The following is a 27,185-nucleotide window of genomic DNA, read 5'->3' on the forward strand; positions in this document are numbered from 1 at the left end:
TTTGTGTGTATAGAAACTAAGAACTTTCTTTCTTTTCAAGGAAATACAGCATTACAGAAACCTCACCATGAAAAAATGGACTTTTATCAGCAGCCTCGCCTTCAAACAGCAAACTGGCCAAAACCTACATCTGTTTCTTAGCCAGGCTACCATGGTATGGACAGTCCTGTAAGCATGAAAACACTGTAGCTCAGCCTACAAACACAATTCTTTGCAGTCTCCAAGTAAAAAAAAAACCAACCAAACAAACAACTAAATCTCCTCTGTCAGCTTTTAAAAAAATCTCAGCACTTTGACATATTTTAGCATGGGGTAGATGTTCAGGAAAGAATCAGAAATGGATACAGCTGCTAGATGCTAGACTTTTGCACAACACTAATACTAAGATGAATTTTAAATAAATACTGACTCAGTGGTGTTTGCTATGAATAGAGCTACTAAGAAGCACTTTGTTGAAACTGCTTGTAACATTGGAATTCACCTGTAATAAATACATCAGTAAATCAAGGGGAAAAAAAGATTTCCTGTCTTTTTTAAAAAAGAAAAACTAATTTAATCATGATGAAAAAACCTTTAATTCCAGAAGAAGTATTTGTGCTCTTATTACAGGTAGTGGAACCAGGTCTTATGTGAATTCACATTTAACTGCTAGAAATTATTTTAATTTACTTTTTACTAGGCATTAGTTGAGTGTAAAATTCTGTTTCCAAACTATTAATAATGCTACCCTTTTGAATGCCTCACATGGCCAACACTTCTCTCTTCTTTCTCTCCCATTGAATGATACAAGTCAGAATGAATCCACTGAGTTTAAAACTAACCCAGACTGCCAACCCAAATGCCTGCATCTGGACTGAGTTTGCTAAGAGCAAGAGTTTAGGCTAAGTACAGTATTTATACCAGTGTTCTTTTCTGCTGTGTGTGAGGGAAAACACAGACATGATGGGATGAGAAGAAACAAGGAGACCAGGAACAAGTCTGCCGCATTTCTCAGGTGCAGGTCCACAGAATCTGTACTCCACATTTTTGTGGGAGGAGAGGACTAGTGTGATTTAAATCCTGCTGGACACTCACCAACCTCAGGCAGCTCTGAAGGTGCAATCAACAGTAAAACACGTCATATTGGGCAACTGAGCATGATTCAGGGATCTATAACTTCATGATGAAGAAACTATCTGTTAAGCAGGAAGCAGTCCCCCCAACAGTGTGGCACTCTGCCCCAGTTGGTTGGTGTTTTGCTAGCACAAATACAAAGGCAGTGGGACTCTAGATAGTATCTCTGCCCTGCTCTGTATTATATCATGTAGACATACAGGCTTGTCCAGGTTTCCATGAAAAACACTGCCCTGTGTGAAGCAGGCATGATTCAGGCTTTGCTGAATTACTGCACTGTTACTTTCCTTTGCTGGCACAGTGTTCAGAATGTTCACAAGCTTTACATGATTTCAAACTTCAGTACTGTCTGTGGGCACACAACTCAGTCTTCCAAGTTCCGCCTACCCCTTCCACTTCCATGTCTTCTTATGTCTTTTCAGACCTGCTCCAGCAAGCCGCCCACGCTGAGATTTATGAAGAGAAGCAACCTAGGAGGTTCGTGCTAAGGGAAGCTGACTCAGTCACAGCACAAATTCATGTCTCCTTTACAGGACAACAAGTGTTTTATACAAGGGCTCATCAGTGCCCAAAAGTAATAAGGATAGTACATAATAAAATGGGGTAAAAGATAAAACATTGAAGTAATGGAAAAAATAGTACTTTTGTGGGAAAAAAAACCCACAAAAATTCTATAATCGCCATTCACTTTTTAAAATAAATCTTTACAAAAGGCTTTCATATTTCCATTCAAATCCCTGGGGGTTCTCATGAGTCCAAAAGTTGCGTGCTTAAGTATTTAGCTGAACTGGTGCCAAGAGGCCAAAGTCAACTGTTTTGCTTTATTGAGTATAAGCACCCATTATAAAGCAAGACTATTTACATATACTGTAAGACCTGTTTCCAAGAAATCTGCCAACAAATCCAAGTACCTAACAGACAGAAATACTGCTCTTTATGAAGAAAAAAAAAATTATGCCAAGGTGGATAGGTCTGTGTAAATAAAGATAAGTTGGAAGTTTATTGTTTTAAAGGGAGGGAAGAAGTAATTTCAAAGTGCAAAAATGAATGTGTTCATCCTCTTGCTTCTGATTTCTCCTCATTGTGTGCATCTATATGGAAAAACAGGATGCTGTGGATACTCAGCATAAAGAAGCCCAACAATTTTTTAGTTTAACTAAAGCTAGCTGAGATGTTTGTCTGTACTGAGATTATAAATTGCATGTGTTCCTTCTGCCTAGCCCCTGCAGACCCCTCCTTTGCCTTTAACCAGAAGTACCAACAGGAAAATCCTGTCCTTTGTATTACTTTAACCTTGTACACAAGGCCCATCACACAGCTTAGCTTGACCAGGTTATCAGTCATCACTAACAAGCAAATTGTACCTGAGAAGGACTCCAAAGATCGCAGGAGGAAGGCCAGTTTGTCAGATGCACATGGGGGAAGAAAACCTTCTAGAATAAATAGTTACTGAACGTTAGAAGTTATTATTCTTCTCTGAGCCTCTGTCCGTATGGATTCAACTCATTTATGGTGACTTTCCAGCAGTCTCCCAAGTCACCGGGTGATGTTTAAAAGATCCTAAAGATAGCTGGCTAAATAAGGAGCGTGCAAAACAGCTCTCCTTAAATTTGGACATGAGCAACAGACACAGGAGGAACTCAGTAGACTCCTTGCCCATTTTATCTCAGGTATGGGAATACTCTTAGCATGCCAAAGCATTGCCAAGACTCTCATCCATTCATTAGTAATAAGCTTTTAATATGCTGAATGATCTATTTGAAGAATTTCCAAAAAGATATTGCCCGGCTTTCCACAACTCTTTCCAGTGAAACCAAGAATTGATTTATCTGGTACAAATAACGAAGTGCTCTGAAAACACCTGACATGTGGAGCTTGACTCATCCTGCATTTGATGGTGGCTGTATGGATAGAAAAGGAAGGGTCTGATAGGTTAGTTTAAGCTTCAGTTAAGTAGTACTATGGTAAACTCAGCAGAAGATTCTACCAATACTTCATTCCAGTGAGTTACACGAACCTAAATTCACTCTCTAATCACACTGGCTGAGTGATACTCACCACAAAGACAATTTTTGCAAAGGAGGAAAGTCAGATTTAAAATGGATGAGGAGCATGCAGCTCACAGACTGCTAACAATGCCAGTGAGATCCTAGAATTTGCAAAATCAAGCATGAATCAGGCCTCTCAAGTATTTTTAAATGATGGGAGAAAGCAAAACAAACCACATTTGTACAGAGTTTTTGACAAAAAGCATCTAAGAGTGCTTTACATGTACCTGATGGGGAGCCAATTCATTTGAACAAGAGGAAGTATCTTACAGATCTATCAGCTCACAGAAGTCCTCCTGAGAACAGACAGACTCTATGATCTTAGACCACAACTTCCTGTGTTTCTGAAGAACTATCTAAGCAAGATTCAGGTGACTATGTGAGGTGTAGAATTAGCTCTTGACTCTGGGAGACTCAAGAATCAAGAGCTGGCGTGGACCAGTGTGCACCAACTGATAACCAATGTTGTCTGCCCCACAAAGGAGCTATCCTTGTGATCATATCATGCCTGGTCTTCCCTAAGGAATCAATCTTCACATGGCAAGAAAGATACTAAGAAAAATATGACCTTGGATTATTGCAGAGGTAAAATAATCCAGGAAACTACCTAAGCAGTGAGTGATCAGCCAGTCAGGAGCAGATGCTGAAGAACTTAATCCTCCAGTTTACAAATAGACCTACAACTAAGCTAATTTCCTAACACAATCCAGCAGTAAGTGTATAGAGGCATTTATTGTATCTGTATTATTTCTCTCTGGAATCACAGAAAGATTCTGCAGGCCAGTCAAACCATCTGTAATGCCTGCATATTTATATTAAGGAGGCTGTCTCGCACACTATAGGAGAATGATAGCATGCTGTGAGTCTGGCCATCAGAAGAACAGTAAGAGTTACTGTGGGAAAAGAGATAGGGAGTAGCACCTTTAGCATGCCACCTGGGAGTCCATCCATAGATAGAGTTCTGTCAGTCTTGGGCAGGGGGGAAGCAAATTTTGCCACAGTGTTGAGCTCTGGTGGTAGAAAATAGCCAAAGCATGGGGTTCCTCTCTCACTCTTCCTAGATGGAAAGCACACAGTAAAAGTTAAAAGGAAATGTGAAAAACTTGAACAAAATAGAAACAAGGAGCAAACAACAGTCAAGGCACTGAAAATCCCTTACACAATACGAATTGCAGTGATTATGGATGTCTCTTAGCCTAGGCTACCTACTGGAGTACCAGGAAGATATTGCTAAACTTTGGTAGTTAAGAGATGGAAATAAATACCTTCTAGAGCACACACAGACAGAGCACACATTCCCATGGTGCTGTAGTCCTATATGTACCATACCTAAGATCCATACCACCAAACAAAATAAACAAAAAAGAGCAATTCTTTAAGAAAATTTACAGGCTGTGGCTTAGTCCACACTTAACATTATAACAACCTCATGATGTTGTTTTAGTGGTAATAAATGCTACTTGGACAGCATAATCTTCATGAGTTTCATTAACAACAAAGCCCATACTTCTCATAAACTCAAATAAGTGATATAACTGATATAAGTGATGAAACCATGAAAATTCTCACTGATCTCTCAGCCAAATCAGCTAGGGTAAAAAACTATTTATGCATTATAGCCACAAGATATATATCTGGGAAATTTCTCTTCTTCTCTTTAATATAATAACACACACACCTCGCATATTATATGCAACTTCATGAAAATGTCATCACTGCCTTTGAACTGTACATTTTCAGAAACCCAAGCTTACAAGTTTGAAAACTTCTAACAAAAAGTACTGCAGTAAGTAGCATTGATTTCAATTATTTCTTTTGGCTACAAATGTATCAGAAAGCTTTGCACAAGATGCAGTCTGTGTAACTTGCTGTGGGATTGTTTTCTTCAGTGTGTGGGATGCTAACAGGTATGTATCTTCATCATGTTCCACAGCAAATGCTGGTCTCTTGCTGCTTCAGTCATCAGTTTGAGACTCAAATCCAAATGCCTAACTTCACACCCTCTTTGGAAATGTTTCAAGAGTCAACTCTCAAAGGAAGTATAACCTTCAGGACAGAGTGCCTGTGACTCCCTGCCTTATAAAAACTTCATTGTCCCCTTCACACAAGCTCTAATAGAATTACTAGAAACAGCTGCTGAGATATACAGTATCTAGATACGGCTGTGCTAAAAGTAAGGATAAAGGAAGAGACAAAAGCTGCTTTGCTAAAGACAACTAGCAAACACAAGCATTACTGAGTATACGAGGGAGAGATGTGCTTTGGCAGCAACACACCCCAACAGAATTTTGTTTTTCACATAATAAAACAGCTGGCACAGCTTTAGAGTCCCTGTGAGGTGAAGTTAGAATCATAGAATCGTACAATAACTCAAGTTGGAAGGGAGCCATAAGGATCATTGAGTCCAACTCCCTGCTCCTCATAGGACCCCCTAAAACCAAACCCTATGACTAAGAGTGTCACCCAGATGCTCCTTGCACTCTGACAGGCTTGGTGCTGTGACCACTTCCCTGGGGAGCCTGTTCCAGTGACAAATCACACATATAATCTGAGGTTTGATTGCAGAGTTCATTGTACAAATGAAGAAAAGTCCAACCATCTGGCAAGCATGTGGCCATACTCTCCAGATGTACTGCAGTAGTCGCTAAGGTTATTCATGCCCTTCCTGGCTGCAACATAAGAATCACTTTTCAGTACTATTTCCGCCTTCATATGTCTATAGAGTAAGTTAAATCCTCCTTGTCAAATCAAAGGGTGAAGGAAAAGGATGATGATCAGCTATGATGACTTCTAGCATTTTCAGTGAACTTTTACATGAAAAATGTAAATCCTTTAAAGATTCTGAGCTTATTTTAGCATCCAAATTCTGCACGGCTGAACAGCAGAAAGATTATGTCTTGTTCTAGGAAAGGTACAGTACACTTTTTTTATGACTGCATCTGACTATATTAGATAGCCTATGTCTTGTCTATCCCATTCCCAACAGCGTGGCCTGTGGCTAGTAAAGCTCTGTGAGCAAAGACAGGCTTTTTGGTATCATCATCCAGAAAAACAGCCATCACTGCTACACTGTAGTACACTGTATTAACAGACTGCCCTGTTACGGCCTTCCTGATTAAGGCAGGTAGGAGGATTTTCTTAATGCACGGAAAGAACAGAAACAAAGAAAAAGACTCAGGTTGTTTAAAGCAAGCCTGTCCTGGAAAAGGAAATTCCCCTACCAATATAAGACAAACCTGAGCACAAAGTGACACAAATTAATTTCAGTACTTTGTCCCATTAAGGATTTGGCAAAAACTTCGTATTTAGTGCAACAACAAAATGTCAGGAGGGTCTGTAACGCATGCAAACTATGGGAGTGTGAGAAAAACCAAAGCTTGAACAACCAACAACTAACACTCAAAGCTTCTATACCTCCCCACCCTCGAATAGGGACATCTTCTGTTCTAGCCTTGAACCCTGCACAGTCACTGCTGCACGCAAAACCTGTGTGTTTTCCAGCAATAAATATGGTCTATGAAGGCAAGAGTGAAGTGTTTTCCAAGTTCTCTTACTCTATAGAAACTGTCAGGGAAATTTTATCATACCAGAAAAGATAAGAGATGTATTAATTGGAGAAGAGGGAGAGGTATTCTCTTTACATCCTTCTGCAGATACTTACTGAGGTGAGCCTCAGTAATGTCACCGCTAATGACTGACAAGATCTGTGCTCTTTTACAGGAAACGCAAAAATCCTATGTACTAAGCACAGACAGAAGACCCTCCATTAACTCACAAGTACATGTGGCCCATCATAATCATCAACCTTTTTAGGATTATTACAGTCGTTCCGCTGGTTTAAAAGGCACTGTGCTTTGACATGTCTGTGCTCATGTCATGCTCATGGCAAAGATGAAAAACAGATGTGAAAGTAACCACAACATGTGGTACAAAACTCTAGATCGACAGCGATTCAAATCAGGGTTTCAGTACTCTGAATTGTCTGAATACTACAAAAATAACAGCTTTAGGCACATATCAGAAGTTACCAATCGCTTCCAGAGCCTCTTCTTCACCTTCCAAGTACTGTAATACTACATCCATCCTCTCACAAAGAGGCAATAAGATAGCTCAGAAAATGATCGGGAAAAAACAGTAAAGTTTCTCCAGCTGCATGATTCCTTGGTTTAAAAGAAAATAATTTAAAGCAACATCAAGGCTTTCTATGCATCACCTTCCTGTTAATCATAGTAACTACAAGACTGCACAAGTGCAGGCAGGCTTAACAGTCTTGGTAGCATGAGGAATTCCCAGCAAACGTCTCTTCATAGGGCCACAGCATTATAATAATTCAAATTGGATATGACCATGGGAGGTCCCTACTCCAACCTCCTGACCAAAGCAGGGTCAGCTATGAGATAAACCAAGGTTGCTTATGGCTTTATGCAGTTGGACATTGCACAACTTCCTTGTTTCAAATTACTATCACTGCCTCTTGTCCTCCCACCATGCATAGTCGTGAACTGTCTGACATCATCTGCTTGACAGCCTCCCTGTAGGTACAGGCAGCGCTGTTAGGTCCCACCAAAGCCATCCTTCTCCAGGCTGAACAAACCCAGCTCCCCTGCCTTTTCTTGCAGGGCCTGTGCTTGTGGCTCCATCTGTCTTGGGTGATCCTACACTGAACTAGCTCCAGTTTACTGATGCTTTCCCTCCAGTGGGGATCCCCAAACTAGACACAGTACCTGGAAGTGGTTTCACAAGTGCTGAGCAGAGAATAACCCCTCACTCACTCTCTGGGCCACACTCTTATTCATACAGCCCAGGGTGCTGCTGGCCTTCTCCAACTCCAGGGCACACAAGTGGCCCTTGCCCACCAGAGCTCAGGGCTGCCTCTGCGGAGCTGCTCCTCAGCCTGCATTACTGTAGGGATGTGCCTTTTTAGCGGCAAGATTCATGGTTTGTCCTTGGTGAATTTCATCAAGTCTTTGCCCATCCATTCCTCCCAGCTGTCCAGGTTTCCCTGACTGGCAGCTCTGCCCTCCAGCACACCAACAGGTACCCCTCCAGTTTGGTGTAATCTGCAAACTTGGTTAGAGTGCCCTCTACCCCTTCCTCCAGACCACTTAAAAGATGTTGAACAGGTCCCAGAACAGACCCCTGCAGTACCCCATTCTTTACCAGCTCATTAACTAATGGCCCTTGAGCCTGCCCACCATAACAGATTTTTACCTGTCTAGTTGTCCACCCATCCGAATTATGAGTTGGAAAAATGTGGGACACAGTGTCAAAAGTCTTGTTAAAATGGAAGTAAATTACATCTGCTGCCCTAACCTCATCAACAGATTCAACTGTTTTGGCACCCAGGCAATCAGGTTGGTTATTCATGATTTATTCTAGTAGCTCCCTAATGATGCCATTTAGATTCAGATTTCCTTCCTTACACTAGTTCTGCTTTTTCTCTCTTGCAAACTGTTCTGGGGATTTTAGAGTGCGAGAATTAGTAAGTGCTCTGTGTGGCTGTGACACTTGGCTGGGAAGCGAAAGGATGCAAACAGTTTCACAACTTTATGATAGTGTTTACAGAGAAAATTAAAAAGGAAGAAGAAACTACAATATGCCATAGAAATAGAAATTCCCACAAAAGGAAACAGAAGACAGTGTTTCTTCTCCTCCGTAATTAATCTGACAATTCAAGTCACTATGACTTAAAGTAAGGTCAGTCCTAAGAGGACTCTCAGACTTCTTCAGATAATGTTAAGTAACCTGGTTCAGTCACAGTCTTACAGAGATCTGCAAAACACCCAGAATGTAAAGAACAATTTCTTGTCTACTTAATTTTAAACAATCTAAGTAACATAGCAGAAGATTATATTTTAATACACATAAAAAGTGGAATTTTAAACACACTGTTTTGAAATTCCGTGCCAGAAAACTTCTCTTTGAAAGCAGCAGGAAGCCTTCTCCATGAGGGTCACCCATTTACAAAAAATCCTCTGCTGGGAGAGGTTGGTTGCTCTTGGGTTGATACCAGCTGTGCTGTCCAGCACAGGCAAAACATGTTCAGACATGCTAATACACGTGGGAGCTTTTCTAGATTAAAGCATAAAATAAGGCTGCGTCAGCCTTTGAAGGAAAGGGGGCCTTTATTTTAAACTTTCTTTCAGCAGTCACAAAGTATTCTGTCACTGACTTGCCGTAAACTTCCTCAGATTGTTTTAATTAAAACACTTTTAGACTTTTTTATCAGGACAGTTTAGAAATTCCTGTTGTTTATCCATAGTATACTTTTTGAGATATGACAGATGCAGCACTAAGAAAACTGGACTTTTGTTACCCAACATCTGTCTATTGCACACTGCAAGGCCTGCTCAGAACGTTTTGCAAGAAGTTTATTCTCAGGTAGTTTTTCACATGTGGCATATTAAGCTTAGACAAAAAATCTGATCATGAGAACTGCAAATAAGCAGTTTCCTCATACTTCTTAAGAGTCAAGTCAAGTTTACAGAATATATTCGTGTCCCACCAAGCACCAAATCTTGCTCTCTTTAACCTTGGTGGACAAACTGACCTCATTTACAGCCAAAGCTTAAGCTGGAAAGAGAGAACTGCATCGTTTTCAACTCATCTTTTCCTTTTAAATGAAGATAGCTTTCTATGCAACTTTCTGTACTCAGTCCTGAAAGCTGCACATTGCACAACCAAAGAACCTGCTCGTTTTAGGCTAAGAAGCCATAACCTGCCACTCCACACACAGGCCAGAATGCAGTTAACTACAAATGACAGTAAGAGTTGTACATTGTGTAAGGCTTCTCGGCAGCCTACCATTCTTAACAGAGATCAGTTGCCTTCAGGCTTAGAACTGGCCAGTGAATCCTCTCTGACCCAAAAACTAAGTTGTGTGCCAAGTAACAGGAGCTAAGCAACAGGACTGCCTAGCCTCTCTCGTCATTCATCCGTAGAAGACAGCACAGAGTTTTCTACTGAGATTTCACAGGACACCAACGTGGTTTTTGTCCTTCTCTTCACAAGCAACTGAAACACAGTCAAACAAGATGCAGCATCAACTAATTCTCTCCTGAAAAGTTCAAAAGTACGCCATACATTAAGAGAGGTTCATTCTCATCTTTGGCTGAGAAAGTATCTGAGACTCTGATTGCTGCTGTCCTGAAAAGTGTTAAGAATAAACACCCTGCATACATCCAAAATGTGGCTGGCCATGACCACAGTGAGCCCCATGTTTTCATCTGTGCAGGCTAGGATAATGGTACAGCAGACAGCCAAGAATACAGTGGGCTTGCAACAGTCAAATACACCACACTATATTGAAGCATACCAAACCCAAGCATACCATCAAAGAAAATAAAAAGAACAAGAAGACAGCTCCTTAAAGATTTCCTTGAAAATAGCTGCAATGATAAATCACCTTCACCGCTTAAAAAACACTCAGGGATGAAAGGATAGCAACTAGACTACAAGCACATTGTAGAAATAAAACTAAAAGGCACAGCTAATGAAAGGACATCAATACCTTGTAATTACAGTTGCTTTTTCCCCACAAATCTTTTCAAACATATCTGTGCAAATTAAACATTTAGCTGCATAACATGTCAAAGCTGATACATAACAACTGCCATTCTTTACCAGATATACAAGTATATAGAGGGCATATATGACTATTTTTAGTATTGCAATGGTATTTTAAAGGTCACAAATCTGAATAATTTCCCACCACAATGTTCGACAACTTTGTATTACACTTCAAACGTTAAATTATATTAATGGAAGTTTTATGCAGTTATACTTCTGCAGCATTCCAGAATAGAACTTATCCTTCTGCTTCATCTAATTTAAAAACTGCTTGTATGTGACATGGACTCAGTTTGACAGAGGTGTCTTAAAAAATTCACAGCAAGCCTATTCCAGATAAGAGAAAGTGAGACTGACTTATCCTACCAAAGGAAGATAAAAAGAGTGAGGTCACAACTGACATAACTTGAAAAATCACAGTCACAGAGTGAATGCAGTATCAACCATGTAGAAGGATGTATTTATAACTTGGAGAAGTCTTTATGCTGGAAAAATCCCTAACAACTCAACAATGAAGAACATCCATGTAGAGAAAGATATGCACGGCACCTATCCTGCTTCTGGCACAAACTTCTTCATTAAACAGATGACAAACAATATAGAAGAAAAGCACATAGTTGCAAAGGAAGAATACACTGCTGTCCTGGTTTTGGCTGGGTTAGAACTAATTTTCTTCTTAGTAGCTGGTGCAGTGCTGTGTTCTTTTGATTTAGTATGAGCATAATGATGGTAACACACTGAGGTTTTAGTTGTTGCTGAGCAGTGCTTACCCAAAGTCAGGGATTTTTCGGTTTCCCCAGCTCTGCCAGTGAGCAAGTGCACAAGAAGTCAAGAGGACGCAGAGCCAGGAGAGCTGACCCAAACTAGCCAGAGGGATAGTCCATACCATAGAACGTCACGTCAGTATATAAACAGATGGAAGTTGGATGGGACCCACTGATCATTCCTTGGGGACTGGCTGGGCATCAACCAACGTGTAGTGAGCAATTGCATTGTGCATCACTTGTTTTTCTTGAATTTGACTTCTCTCTCTCTTTTTGTTATCTCCATTTTCATTACTAGCAGTAGTAGTAGTAGTAGTAGTATATTATTTTGCTTTCTTTCAATTATTAACCTGTTCTTATCTCAACCCACCGGTTTTACCTTTTTCCAATTCTCCTTCCCAGCCCACGGGGAGACAGAGGGAGGGAGTGAGCAGCTGTGTGGTACTTCATTGCCAGCTGGGATCAAACCACAACAGCCAGATTTACAAGAACAGACAGACAAAAAAATCCATGCCAGATTTGTAAATGAAGAATTCAAGTAAATAATCACAACGGCACAAGTGGAATGTGGTGTGCTGTTCTCCATGGCCAGAGGTCTATGTTTCTTCAACTGCTACTGCTTGTTAAACAGTGATAAAAAGCCCCATCCATTAATTAATCCAAAAACTTTTTTCAGTGTTTACAGAGTAAAGACTAAGCTTTACAGGAAGAAGCAGCAGAAAAACATGCACTGGACAATACACACCTCAACAAAAACATATAGGAAGGGTCCAGTGCTTCAAGAAGAAAGAAAGGCTTCTTGGGTCTGCACTCGCTGGTTGAGACGTGGGGTTAGATCATTGACTCTCAATAGCACTGTCCTTGCTGGTACCAGGACCTGGGAACCACTAGCAGAGGAACAGTCACCCTTCTTTCTCCACCTTCTCACCAACCTATATCAATTCATGTGCACAGCTTGACTTTGACACCAAGCTTCATTATGCCCTTGTGATTTCCTTCTATTGTAAGGAGTTTCTTGCTGCTAGGGTCGGCCTCCTTCCTGCACCCAGCACAGCTTGTTTAGAACTCATCACATCTCTATCCCTCACTGCCTGAAGACATTTCTTTAAGCAAGTCAGAACACTTACTGTCACTGCAGGCCCCCCTTAAAACCTGCCTCTAACTGACTGAAAGTAAACTGACAATCAGTAGATAGAACCCTGATGTGTCACAGTTGCACTAAAAGATGGGCTAACAGATGTAAATTTGCAGGGTACCGGTGGTAAGGTGCTTAGATTTGCTCAGGGTATGTGTAATCAAAGCACTTAAATGCTGTTGAAATGACCTGGCTGTAGAAGTAAGGTATCAAATAATGCAAATGACAGACTATTCTCTCAACAGCACTCTTTCCCTGTACCAACTTGACTGCTATTTTCCACACTCACACAGCTTCGTCATTCCTACAGAAACTATTTTTACTCACTCTTGTGATTCTCATCTTGTAGACCATTAGCTAACATCTCAGTATTTAACTTCCTTTCCTGTGATGTAGACCTCAGATAAACCAGAATACAAGGATATGAAAAAAAGAACAGTTTGTTGAACAGGGCACATGGCTTTGCATTCCCCACGAGAAAAAGAACACCAACCTCAGGGTACATATTGCCAGGGAATTGAAGTCTGGAGACGTACTGCCACAATCCTGTTGATGTTGGAGCATGTTAAAGCAGATGTTTCCTGTCAAGTGTTACACTCTCCCTACAGTACATACTAGTATATTCCAGCAGTCACATCAAGCAAACACATGTAAATGTTAAACATCTTGAGTGAATTCTCCCGTAGTCCACTGCTCCATTTGTTAATGCTGTATTCCTAAGCAACATTTACAGTCCTCTAGATTATTGCTTCCGTTTAAGTTCAATAATGCACTGTGAAAAGCTGTTAAACAACACATCATCATGCACACAAGTGAAAAAGTATCAGATTTCCTAAATCTTTCCTTTCAAGCAATATGTACAAATTTTTTCATAGCTACGGAAATGCTCTAGTTCAATGACTTAGGCTAAACTGTGGCCATACAATATGGATGCACCGTAAGAAGAAGTGGTTTTCATATGCTCTCCAGCAACGACGTCAGGAGACAGGCCCATGACCTGAGAAGAGAGTAGTCAGGTGGACAGGAATTGATCAAATTCCCTCACATGGCGGCTGTTCTTATTACCAAGGTCCAGAAGCAGGCCAAAAGAGACAGCTGGGTACACTGCAGTAAGAAGATTCATTTTGTGGACACAAATCAAATAACAGCTTTCAGACAATAGTGGGGCTCTGATGACCAAAGAACTGTTATCCCAGAGACACTGTGATGACACCATCAAACACAATGAACTATTTCTAACAGAACTCATCTTTCTCTCATTAAAAAAAAAAATAAATCAGGGGTGTTCCCATATAAAGTCATTTTGACCATCATTATCTGTTTCCCTACCCTGGTAAGATCCACTGGGAAAAGATTTCCAAGTGTTTTAATTTTTTATGGAGTAGTGACTGTATTATTAAATCCCAGTTCGACACGCTTGAAGGCTGCATTTCCTAACTTCTTCAGCAATACTAACAACTGGAATAAAAGTTTTTTTCCTTTACCTAGGCACTATGTTTGCTACCCTACTGCACCTACTATTACAAATATTGCCACGTCCTTTTCAATCATCTTTATTTTAACAGAGTTTCTCTATTTTTTGTGTTAGAACAACAAAATACAGAAAATAAGAAATATCAGCCCCAACAGCACAGTAGAAATCTTTTTTTTTTAATTACTCTGTTTATTAAGTGTGCTTTCCCTCCCTTGTTAATCAAGTCTTGTTCTTATTCTTGTCAATACTGTTACATGATGTAGATAACAGTTGGCGTGAAAGTCCTTTTCCTTTATTTATTTTTTCTAATTCACTAACAAAAAACACTTTTCAATGTATTTTTAAACAATTATTCCCATGGAACTGAATGGTACCGCACATGCATTAAAGGTCAAATTATGAATAAATCAAGCTGTCACACTTAAAAGATTAAATCTAGCGAGGTAAGTGGGACATGTCTAAGACACCCATGGATGCAGTCTGGTGTGAGTAAGAACAAAACTTAACACCTAATTTTTGTATATAAGAAGGTTCGCTGCACATCTGTCACCTCAAATGGAATAAATGCTCATTTGAATGAATGACAGTCTAGATGTGACAGAAATAATTAAGGAGTTTGTTTTAGATGAAGTACTGGCTGTACATGGCAGGGTTTGCCAGCAGAGGCTGCAGGGGTGGCATCTGTGAGAAGAGGCAGGGGCTGCCCCATGCTGGACCAAGGTAGCTCTAGTTAGCTCCAGCAGATCCACCACAAGGCACAGCTGAGCCTAGCAGCCAAGCTGGTGGCCCCTATGGGTAAATATACTTTAAAAAGGCAAAAAGCTGTCCAGCAGTGAGGTCTGAGGAAGAAACAGCCCTGTGAACACCAAGGGCAGAGAAGAGGGATGGGGAAGAAGAGCTGCTCTAGGTGCTGCGGCAGAGATTACCCTGCCGCCCATGGAGAGAACCACAGCGGAGCAGATGGATGTTTCCTGACAGACAGAGAGCGCACACTGCACCAAATTTTCTCCTGAAGGACTGCAGCCCATGAGGACAGCCCATAGTGGAGCAGGGGAACAGTGTGAGGAAGAAGGAGTAGCAGAAGGGAGCTGTTATGGACTGACTTCAAACCGCATCCCCCATTCCCTCTGCACCACTTAGGGTGGAGAAGGTACAACAATGATGAGATTGAGCCTTGGGAGAAAAGACTGCAGGTAAGGTGGTTTAATTTGTAGGTTTTCTGTTTCTCACTATCCAAATCTGTTTTAATTGGAAATAAACTACATTATTTTTTGTCAAGTCTTTTGCCCATGATAGTAATTGGCAAGTGATTCCCCTGTCTTTATCTCAGGGAACCCATGAGCTCTTCCATCCTATTTCCCCTCTCTGTCCTGTTGAGGATGGGGGTAGAGAGAGCAGCTGGCTGGGCATCTGGCAGCCAGCCAGCCAAGGTCAACCCACCATAAATATTTGGATGTATATTTTGATGTCCATTTTAGAAGCTTCTAGCATAGGTATAACTACAAATAGATAACAGATGCAAAGAAAACAAAAGCCAAGCAGTTCTGGAAAGTTATGCAAACAGGATAGATTACAGCTAACATCAGCTGTGACAATGTGACAAGCTGTAACATTTCACTCAAAGCTTTTTACTTATTTCATTAAAATCACTATTTGGGAGTTCATTAGGATTTATTTCATTAAATCCATTTTGACCAATACCCACAAGCTTTCACTGTCATACGTTTCATGCACCTTAACAATTCATCTTTCTGCTATATACTAGCACTATGTAACACAAGAGTCTTCTTCTAAAGACAAGAGTGAGATCAGGAATGAGTGGAAGTCAAGTGAGGAAGACCTGTCTTCAGCAGAGGAACACACCGAGGAACACTTAAACAAACTAGACATAAAACAGTCAATGAGGTCTCAGGTGCTGAGAGACATTTCAAGGACGCTCTCTGTTATCTTCAAAGGGTTGTGGCAATTCAGGGAGCCTTCGAAGGACTGAAAGCAAGCAAGTATCATTCCTATCTTCAAGGGTGGCAAGAAAGAACATCTAGAGAACTACAAACCAGTCAGTCTTACCTTAATCCCTGGGAAGGTTATGGAGCAACTAATCTGGAAATCATTTCCAAACTCATGGAGGACAAGAAGGTCCTCCATGAGTGGCCCGCATGGATTTATGAAGAGGGAATCATGACTGACCAACCTGACAGCCTTCTACAATGAGGTGACTGACTCAGAGAATAAGGAGAGAGCAGTGCATATTGTCTATCTTGACTTTAGCAAGGCTTTCAGCTCTCTCTCCCATTACATTGTCACAGAAAAAATGGTGAATCATAGAACAGGTATGTCAACAGTAGAAGTATTGAAAAGTGTCTGAATTCCAAGGGGCTTAGATGGTTTTGATCAGCAGCACAAAATCCAGCTGGAGACCAGTCACCAGAAGTGCCCTCCATAGGTCAATACCATGGCCAATACTGTTCAACATCTTCATTAATGATCTGAACAATAGGGCAGAGTACACCAATGATACAATACTGGAAGGTGTAATATACCAGAAGAATGTGCTGCCATTGAGACAGACCTCAACAGACTGGAGAAACTGGCAAACAGGAACCTCAGAGAAGTCAATAGAGGGCAATGCCCTGCACATGGGAAGGAATAATCCCTGGCACCAGCACACACTGGAGGCCAAGCAGCTGGATAGCAGCTTTTCAGAAAAGGACCTGGGGTCCTGGTAGACCATAAGCTGACCCATAACCTAGCAATAAGGCCTTGTGGCAAAGGAGGCCAACAGCATCTTGGGTAGCCTTAGAAGAGCACTGTCAGCTGGTGGAGGGAATTGAGCCTTCCTTACTACTCAGCACAGGTAAGACAAACTGGGATCCCAAGTTCAGTTCCGGACCTACTGGAGCAGTTCTGAAAAAGGGCCACAAAGCTGACTAAGGGATTGGACCATCTGTCATACTACAAAAGGCTGAGAGAGATGGAATTGCTAAACCTCTGAGAGACAAGGTTCAAGGGGGGAAACCTGGCAATGTGTGTAAATACCCAGTGGGGGGTGGGGAGAGTAACGAAGACAGAACCAGACTCTTCCAGTGGTGCCCAATAACAGGACAAAACACAAGGAGCACAAACTGAAATTCAGGAAATTTTGTTTCTACTTATGAAAAAACTTTTCTAGTCTGACAGTGGTTAAATACTCACACAGGTTGCCCAGAAAGACTGTGGAGTCTCCATCCTTGGAGATATTCAAAACCCAAGTGGACGTGGCTCTTGGCAACACACTCTAGTTGGCCCTGCTTTGAACTGGGGTGTTGGACTGGATGATGTCTAGGTATCCTTTCCAGCCTCCACTATTCCATGATTATTTCCTTCTTTTCTACCAGAATTAATAGTCATAGCACAGTTTTAAAATTAATTTTTCATGTTTTCTTTCCAGTGTGTGAGCTTGAAGCTGAACTTTATAGGTAGATATACAAAAAGGTTCTGTGACAGTTGTCCCTGGAGCACTTAAGTCCAGTCCATTAGAAAGGAATGCAAGGGATCAAGAAACAAAAAAAGCAATAGATTTAAAGCATACACTAGTAAGCAGTAACCTGAAACCTACTGCAGGACTTAAGCAAGCAGTGTTATCCATTCTTTCCTGAATGTTCTACTCAAGAGCACAAAATATTCTCCTTACTGATTTTATTATATTGGAGGTGAGACATGCAGCAGCAAACACAGAAAGGATGCTGTCCCTCACATTAAGCAACATGCTGCCTCTATCAGACATTACATTGTGGAAGAGAAAATATTTTCCTTCCTATTGCAGAAGTACAGATAAAGGTTTTAGAATTTTAGTACTAAACATTATACTGGTGTGCTAATTCTACATAAAATTGCTGAATCTTTCTTTTTAATTTTTGTCTCATTGCATTGGTAATATTCTTGTCCTTCTGAAAGGCTCTTTTTTATCTTCCCTGCAAGTTGGCTGTCCATGGGAATGGAATCGTGAATGCCTTATGGATATTATTTTACACCCACTGCCCCACTGTAAGATTTCACTGATTCTATTGGAACTATCCCTTATGTTTATAGATACATGAAACTGGAATTCAGGTCAACACAAAATCTATACTCAGAATCAACCTCTCCGTTAGCCACTCCTTCAGTAATATATTTAATTTCAGACAATGACAGTGTAAAATTTTACTGAAAAATACCTCTTGCAGACAATCATCTTTGCTGGAAGTTCAACAGCTCCTTATGGTGGGCTTCACTGAGAATCCTGGAAGACATGATGGCTCAATAATTCATACAATGAACCTCTGAGGAAGGTGTTTATGATATTCCTTACTGTGCTCCACTCCACGTAGCTAGCCAATATACAGCCCCGCCTGGGGTGGATGAGGAGCCAACTGAGAGCTTATGGGTCAGGATTAAAGGGAGCACAGGGACAGCTGATATTATAGTAGAGGTCTGCTATAAGCCACCTGATCAGGAAGACCAAGCAGAAGAGGCCCTCTATAGACAGAGAGGAGCAGCCTCACGTACACAAGCCCTGGTCCTCATGGGGAACTTCAATCACCCCAGTATCTGTTGGAGGTTCACAGCAGGGCATAAGCACTCCAGAAGGTTCCTGGAATGCATTGATAACTTCCTTCTCCAAGTGATAGAGGAGCCAACAAGGAGGGTCTGGTGAGGAATGTGAAGCTCAAAGGCAGCCTTGGCTGCAGAGGGCATGAAATGGTGGAGTTCAAAATCCTTAGGGCACCTAGGAGGGCACACAGCAAGCTCACTACCCTGGCCTTCAGGAGAGCAGACTTTGGCCTCTTCAGGGATCTGCTTGGTAGAGTACCATGGGATAAAGCCCTGGAGGGAAAGGGGGCCCAAAAAAGTTGGTTAATATTCAAGAATCACAGTCTTCAAGCTCAGGAGCAAAGTAACACAACAAAGAAGAAGTCAGGCAAAAACACCAGGAGGCCTGCACAGACGAACAAGGAGCTCCCAGACAAACTCAAACACAGAAAGGAAGCCTACACAGGGTGAAGGACAGGTAGCCTGGGAACAATACAGAGAAATTGTCCAAGCAGCCAGGGATCAGGTTAGGAAAGCTAAAGCCCTGATAGAATTAAATCTGGCCAGGGATGTCAAGGGCAACAAGAAAAGATTCTATAGGTATGTCAGGGATAAAAGGAAGACTAGGGAAAATGTGGGTCCTCTCCAGAATGAGACAGGAGACCTGGTTACCTGGGACGCGGAGAAGGCTGAAGTATTCAAACTTTTTTCCTCAGTCTTCACTAGCAAGTGCTCCAACCACACCTCCGAAGTCACAGAAGGCAAAGGTGGGAACTGGGAGAATGAAGAACTGCCTGCTGTAGGAGAAGGCCAGGTTCAAGATCATCTAAGGAACCTGAAGGTGCACAAGTCCATGGCATCTCATGAGATACATCCATGTGTACTAGGGGCACTGGTGCATGAAGTAGCTAAGCCACTATCCATCACATTCGAGAAGTCATGGCAGTCCGGTGAAGTTACCACTGACTAGAAAAGGGGAAATACAACCCCCATTTTTAAAAAGGGGAAAAAAGGAAGATCCAGGGAACTATAGGCCAGTCAGTCTCTCCTCTATGCCCAGCGAGATCATGGAGCAGATCCTCCTGGAAACTATGCTAAGGCACACTGGTGACAGCCAACTTGGCTTCACTAAGGGCAAATCATGCCTGACAAATCTGGTGGCCTTCTACATGGAGTTACAGCATTGGCGCATGAAGGAAAAGCATCTGTTGTCATCTGCCTGGATGAGTGCAAAGCATTTGATGCTGTCCCACATGATGTCCTTGTCTCTAAATTGGAGAGAGATGGATTTGATGGATGGACCAGTCACTCAGTGGATGAGGAACTGGCTTGATGGTCACACTCGAAGAGTTGCAGTCAATGGTTCAGTGTCCAAGTGGACACCAATAACAACTGACATTCCTCAGGGGTCAGTATTGGAATCAGCTCTGTTTAACATCTTTGTTGGCAATATAGACAGTGGGATTGAGTGCACCCTCAGCAAGCTCGCCACCAACACCAAGTTTTGTGTGCAGTTGACATGCTGGAGGGAAGGGATGTCTTTTAGAGGGACCTTGACAGGCTTGAGAGGTGGACCCATGCAAAGCTCATGAAGTTCAAATAGGCCAAGTACAAGGTCCTGAACATGGTCAGAGCAATCTCAAGCACAACAGCAGCCCTAAGGAGAAGGACTTTGGGGTGTTGGTTGACAATAATCTCAACATGACCTGGCAATGTGCATTTGCAGCTCAGAAAGCCAACTGTATCCTGAGCTGCATCAAAGGAAGCATGACCTGCTGGTCACAGGAAGCGATTCTCCCTCTCTGCTCTTGTGAGACTCCATCTGGAGTGCTGCATTCAGCTGCATTCAGCTCTGTGGCCCCTTAATATAAGAAGGACATGGACCTGTTGGAGCAAGTCTAGAGGAGGACCACACAGATGATCATAGAGCTGGAGCACTTCTCCTATGAAGACAGGCTGAGAGAGCTGGGTTTGTTCAGTCTGGAGAAGAGAAGGCTCCAGGGAGACCTTATAGCAGCCTTCTGGTGCCTAAAGAGGGCCTACAAGAGAGCTGGAGAGGGACTTTTTACAAGGACATGTAGTGACAGGACATGGGGTAATGGCTTTAAACTGAAAAAGTGTAGATTTAGATTAGATACTATGAAGAAATCCTTCACTATGAGGGTGGTGAGACACTGGAAGAGGCTGCCCAGACAAGTTGTGGATGCCTCCTCCCTGGAAGTGTTCAAGGCCAGGTTGGCTGGAGCAGCCTGGTCTAGTGGAAGGTGTCCCAGCCCATGGCAGAGGGGGTTGGAACTAGATGAGCTTTAAGGTCCCTTCCAACCCAAACCATTCCATGAGTCCATGATTAAAAGTGACTTGCTTAAGATTAACTACTGACTGTGATTTCAAGTCTAAGCTGGGCTCTTCAATGAGTGACTTCAGCACTGGCACTCATGCATTAAACAGGTTACACAATTTTGGCCACCAAAGCATGAGAATCTCTACACAACATTAAGGTGTTTTCACAGAAAATCAAAATTCAGGTATTTTGGATTGTCATGTGTGTAAATCAATCACAGAAGAAAAGTGACCAATTTTGAAAACTTGTAATTTTTACATCTTCTTGAAAACAAAGACAGCCACAAAATGAAAGAAAAGAAAATTCAAGTGTCCTGGATAGAGACTGCAAACTTCATAATAAAAAATATTTGTAAGAATGGCTGGGAAAATACTTATATCCTTGCATCACTATCAATTGCTCAGTTTTATTTAATAATCAGACTTAGCTCCACAGAACTAAATAAGGTAGTAATCACCATGAGACAATCTGTGCTCCAGAAGGTCAAGTAAACATTTTCAAGAACGTAATTCAAACAGTCACATTGTTATTGGAGGGGACTTCAGTACATCCATACTTTCTGACATAACTACCTAACTTTAAGAAGACAAACATATTGAAATGTCACTGTTTCTTCAGGCCCTACAGGAATGCAGATATCTTGGGGTTTATATCCAAAATGAACCTCTACTAATTTTATATAGCATTTCAATAGAACAGTAGTTTTCACTTAAACTATGAGATTTTTGGATCACTAAACAGAATAAACAAAATACAGCAAACCCTGACCTAGCAATATTTCCTTAAACTAGACCACCTACCTACAAGTAAGGAATATTTCCCCAAAGACTCTGTCAAGCATTAAAGGAAGCTGCTAGCTCACAATTTAGTAACTTTCAGAAATTTCATGAATAGGGAAGCACCCCAATATCCTTGCTTTTCCAGGAACAACCAACCTTTTCATACAAGCCATGTTTTGCTTTAAATTACCGTATCCTGATTAGACACATTTAATGGGGCAGCAGATCATTCTTGTATTAGTAAAGCTATGCAACCACATCAACACTGAGACACAATTCACTCAGTGAATGCCCTTTCTACACAGAATATATAAGGCAATAATATGGAGTTTAATCCTCTCAGGCTGATATTTACAGAAAACTTAGGCCTGGATGAGACTTACTCAAAATTCAGCTGCTAACACAGGATGCACATTCAGCAAATCTTTTTAAGAGCAGACTGGACTCATCAGAAATAGCTTTAGGTATACTTTTAACCTGCCTTGAAACTGAGAATGGATTTCATGACTGCCTGCAGTCCCTTCTGGGCCATTCTGTATCACAATAGAGGATATATTTAAATGGCGTAAAATAAGAGGTGGGTTTTGTTTGGTTTTTTTTTTTTTTAAATGCTAGTTTATTACTGAATTAGTACTTTATTTGTTTTAAAATGCCATGACTTTCATAAGTCTGCCAGATTAGGCTCTAAACCATAATTTACTAAGACTGGGAAAAAAACTACCAGGCAAGTGCTTGTACTCTCAGAAAGAATCAACCAATTTATTTCTTTTCCAGGATGAATTAAACTATTTTCAGCCAAGTAAAAGTTAGTAAAATTAGTCTAGGTAAGATCAAAATATCATCAAAACTAGTTAAAACAAGAAAGCACATAAAGATTGTGAAAATTAGAGGCTTTTATCAAAAGCCTTCACAATTTTGAAATTTCTATGTAGTACAAAACAGAGAGATAACTAATGTAATGACCAAGGTGATACAAATAAATGTTCCATCTTACTTGTCCAGGGCTGTGCTGGTAGGCATGCTCCTGCCAAATCCTCGGACACCCATCTGACAAAAGTATGGAATGCAAGATAGATTGGCAGCAATTATAGCCAACGAATCCGACGCATTAACAAAGAAACCATTTTGCCCAAGGATCATGTAGCGGTCCTGGAGAACAAAAGTAATTCAAAAAAGCATCTTAAATTCCATGTTTTGGGGAGTGGCAATTTCTTTTATTAGATCCACTGTAGGCAGGGAAAAAAAGAACAGGCTTTGGGCTACTCGTATCTGTCTTTGGGCAGAATAATTTATTGGCATCATCCTGGGAGGTTTATAAACTCACTATTATACCATCACTCCCTCCAGCCTTGCAGATCAAAGCTACAGATCAGTCCCTAGCTTCAGCCTCCCACATGACACTTCAGTAGGTCTGTTCCTGCCAGGGAATGCTTGTGTGGGAGAATTTTTTTCTCAATGACATGCACCATATGGTAAGTAGGAGGGTGTTTTGTGTTTACTGACAACAGAAAACAGCTTCTGTTCTTTACAACCTTTTTATCTTTCTCCCACCCTTTCAGGACAGAAAGTTGTTTCTGTAATACTTCACTGTTTATAATGCTGATATGACATAAAAAAATGAAAACAAAGAATATAACTCAGTGCTTTATTCAGCTAAACCCCCCTTGATTTATTACATTAGCCAAAAAGTACTTAACTCAGTTACTACTTACTGTGACAAGTCCATATTATCTATATGTGCTGTCTCTTCCTAACCAGAGAATAAAAGTGTTATACTAGTACAAGATAAAACATGCCTAATATTTACAGAACTCTCTTTTTGTATTCAAATCCTGCTTGATTTGCAGTCATCTGCAGAGACAAATTACAATGTATGTATCTGATTTACAGGTTGCAAATGCTATCATCTGTACCTGAAAGTAATACTGCTTTCAGCTTCAAGGGCTTACTGAAAAGCAAATAAATTATACTTACATGTCCTGTATCTGACCCCAGACAAAACAACAATGATGAAACCTCCAGACAGATCCAAATACTTACTCCATCAGCATCAAAAGCAGCTCCAAATCCATATTCGCCACCTCTCATAGCCTCCAGCAAGGCAGTTGCGTATGTTAAATTAGGATCAGGAGGCTGTCCACCGAAATCCTCCAGAGGAATACAGTTTATGGCAGAATTTGCAGGAGCTCCCAATTCATCACACAGAATTCTTCTCACATAAGGTCCCATAACTGCAAAAACAGAAATCTGCCATGCAATCACAAAAGCATATGCTTGACATTCTTTTTCACAGCACCACGGAGACCTGATGCAAAACATACTTTCAGCAGTTCTATACGTCTGTCCTAGCAACAAAAAACGAACCATTATTTCACAGAGGAGTATGTGATCATCCCCTCAGTAAATAATCAATTGGCAATTCAGCATTAAAAACATAGTTCCCTGCTAGTGGAAGTGAAAAAGTAATGAATAGTGAAAGATGCAAGCTTTATTTACCCATTATTAAGTAAAGAAATTATCATATACATAGAGAGTATTTTCCTTACTAGAATAAAATAATATGCTATCCTGTGTGCCCTGGAATGCAAAACAACAGTTTAACACATAACAGCACGGAAAGTAAACAGTAGGGGAATACAAATGGGAATAAACTTACCTCATCATTCCAATTCATGTTGAAATTACAACAGGTTTGTCCACCAAAGAATTTCACCACATTTCAGTTACTACCATGTAGATAATAAATAAAAACTTTCTCAAAATCAACTCCAAAAATATTTTTTTTTTTTGTTAAAGGTATGGCCAACTAAGACGCCAGCTCATGCCATTGCATATCACAATCATTATATGCATTCGGCAGCTGAACAGACAGTATCAACTGACAGAGCACTCTGCACCCCTGAGGCAGGTGTAAACAGGTCACCCAGAGGTAAAACATTTATGAGTGATCACTCACACTCTTGTGCTCCCTCTTCCTCCTACCTTACTCCCAAATCTTAACTGGAGCAACTGTAACCAGAGGTAAAACTACGTGAGAAACCTGTGTTCGAGAAAACTTAGATGCTAATTCTGTAAAATATACAGTAGACAATGATTCAGGTTCTTACGAAGAGTAGGCTCCTGACAAATTACTCTTCTCTATGCCAATGTTAAACTATCCATGTCTACAGAGATAAAAGCACATTCCAAAGATTCAGAGCTAAAACAAACTTTGGAAGACAGTTTGTCCATGTACACATGTGGTCCTCTCTAATGTTCACTATATTGTGCCTGGTGACTCACTTTTGGCTAATGCATCTCATCCAGAAAGTCTTTTGATCTGATGCCACCAAGAGGACAACCCCCAGCTTTCTTTGGTAGATTGCTCCAGTGTTTATTTGCTGTTACCCACACATGTGAGCTACATTTCAGTTTGAATTTGTCTGGCCTCAGCTTCTCACTATTGATTTTTTTTTTGTATTTTTGGGAGTAGAAGACTGAGCAATATTTTTCTGCAGAAAAAAACCCTTTCTCTGCTGTATAAACAAATACTCCTGTATACACTTACTGTGTGTGTACTGTGTATTATATATGGCTATTTCTCCACCAAAATACAAAGTCATAAGGCAAATTCTTTATCACCTTGTAAGTAAAAAAACTCAGTCCTTTAAAATCTTTGTGATGTATCAGTTTTTCTAACCCTGAGACAGACTATGCACCTTTTTGACCATGTGTAAAATTTTTAACAATCAGTTATAGACTTGGAGATCAGAGCTCTGCAAACTATTTGAGTCACATTCTCTCCAGTACTGTACATGACTGGAAGCATTGTCTTCCTCATTGCTCCCTCTACACTGTTCAAAGACACCATCTGCCCTTTTGCCACAGCCTGGTAAAACTGAGTGTTCACACTGACTGTATGCCCACTATGATCTTTCGAACCGTGACTGTCACACCGTGCCAGATAAAATGCTTTACAAAACCTCTGTTTGTCTATCCAATTCCCTTTATCAGTCTGGTTTTGTAATCTCATTAAAGAATGAAACCTGCTTTATTTGATGGAATTTTTTTTCCATAAGATAATGTTGAACACCATTACTTACATTCCTATCCTTCAAACCATTACCTGTAGAAACATTTATTTATTTTTTCATCATGTATCCAAGACACACCTCATACTGATCTGTTTCCCCAAGTGACACAGCTTATAATTTTTTAATATCAAGACAAAATTGGTCCCCTTTCTGTCTTTGGGACACTTGCATCTTGCCCCCAGTACACTAAAAAAACCCAGTAAACATTAGTGATGCAGAGGTCAACTCTTTAAGGAATGCTGGGTGCAATTTATTCAGACTTAACTAATTTTATACCATTTAGAATTTACTTAGTGGAGGCTGCCTGGTAACTTCCTTGGTTACTGCTCACTGCAACACACTTCATCACTCTCTCATTGCAAGATTACCTCATCCTGCTTGCTTCCAAATGCAGAAAGAGAACATTTGTTGGACACATACGCCTTCACTTCTTTATCAAGGAAGATAAACCTCTTTGCCTAATAAGGGACCTAACTATTGTTAAGATTGCCTTGGTTACTAGTATAATGTTCAAATTTTTTCTTATTCCCCTTAACCCTACTAAAAAGTCTGACTTTTATATGCTATACTTTTATTGGGAAACTACTGCAGTGCACCATCTTTACTGGGAAGTTATTGCAGCATACCTACAATTCTGTCCTGATAGCAAGTTAAGTTCTTACCTCCATTCATGGCATCAATCCTTATTTTAATCTGGTTGGGTCCAGTCAGCAAATTTCTGATTGCATTGAAGTCAAAGATACTTCGAAGGAGATTGAGGTAGATATCCACAGAATCCACAATTTCCACTAGAAAAATGAGGTAGAAAAAAATCACTTAAGTTCACACATGGGAAAGTATCTTTCAGCACACTTCCACCAGCCATGCACCTCTCCTAAAATCAGAGCAGGCGACCTCTACATAATATGGACTCACACTGAAGCTCACAGAGGCAAAGTCGAAGACTTCTACCATCAAGCTTTAAGCCTTTCAGAGATCACCAGTTTTGCCTGGTCAAGGACTGTAGAGATGATGCAAGTTGACAGTTCCTATTTCACTGAAAACATTCATGAGAGTACACTGTACCAAAGTAAGGTCTTTATCATTCACTAAAACACTGAACAACTTTTCAAGCTATGCAGGTTTATTCTCAGAGGATGGAAGACATCCATGCCAAGTTGAAACCACATGTTCTATTCTTCTATTGAACAGCAGTATCTATCAGGAGAGACACACAGCCTATTCTTCTCAGTTTTGGCACCTGGAGTATGTGTCTCAAGTTTGTTGTCAATCTACTGCTATACTTTTGCATTTTATATCTCACTGATTTGGGAAAGTTAGGCTCAAATACCATCTGTTTTT

At 40.8% G+C, this 27,185-nt stretch overlaps 1 protein-coding gene across 1 annotated transcript in view; it reads right to left on the reverse strand.

Moving 5' to 3' along the window:
* PGM5 (phosphoglucomutase 5) overlaps positions 1–27,185 on the reverse strand; it is a 78,262-nt gene that overhangs the window by 38,600 nt on the left and 12,477 nt on the right. The window contains exons 4-6 of the mRNA XM_055699694.1: positions 26,507–26,632; positions 23,812–24,002; positions 22,766–22,920 (exon numbers count right to left, since the gene is read on the reverse strand). Of these exons, the coding sequence (XP_055555669.1) occupies positions 22,766–22,920; positions 23,812–24,002; positions 26,507–26,632 (472 nt within the window). The remainder of the gene's footprint in view (positions 1–22,765; positions 22,921–23,811; positions 24,003–26,506; positions 26,633–27,185) is intronic.

This window comes from Falco cherrug, chromosome Z, assembly GCF_023634085.1.
Source record: "Falco cherrug isolate bFalChe1 chromosome Z, bFalChe1.pri, whole genome shotgun sequence".
NCBI classification, from domain to species: domain Eukaryota; kingdom Metazoa; phylum Chordata; class Aves; order Falconiformes; family Falconidae; genus Falco; species Falco cherrug.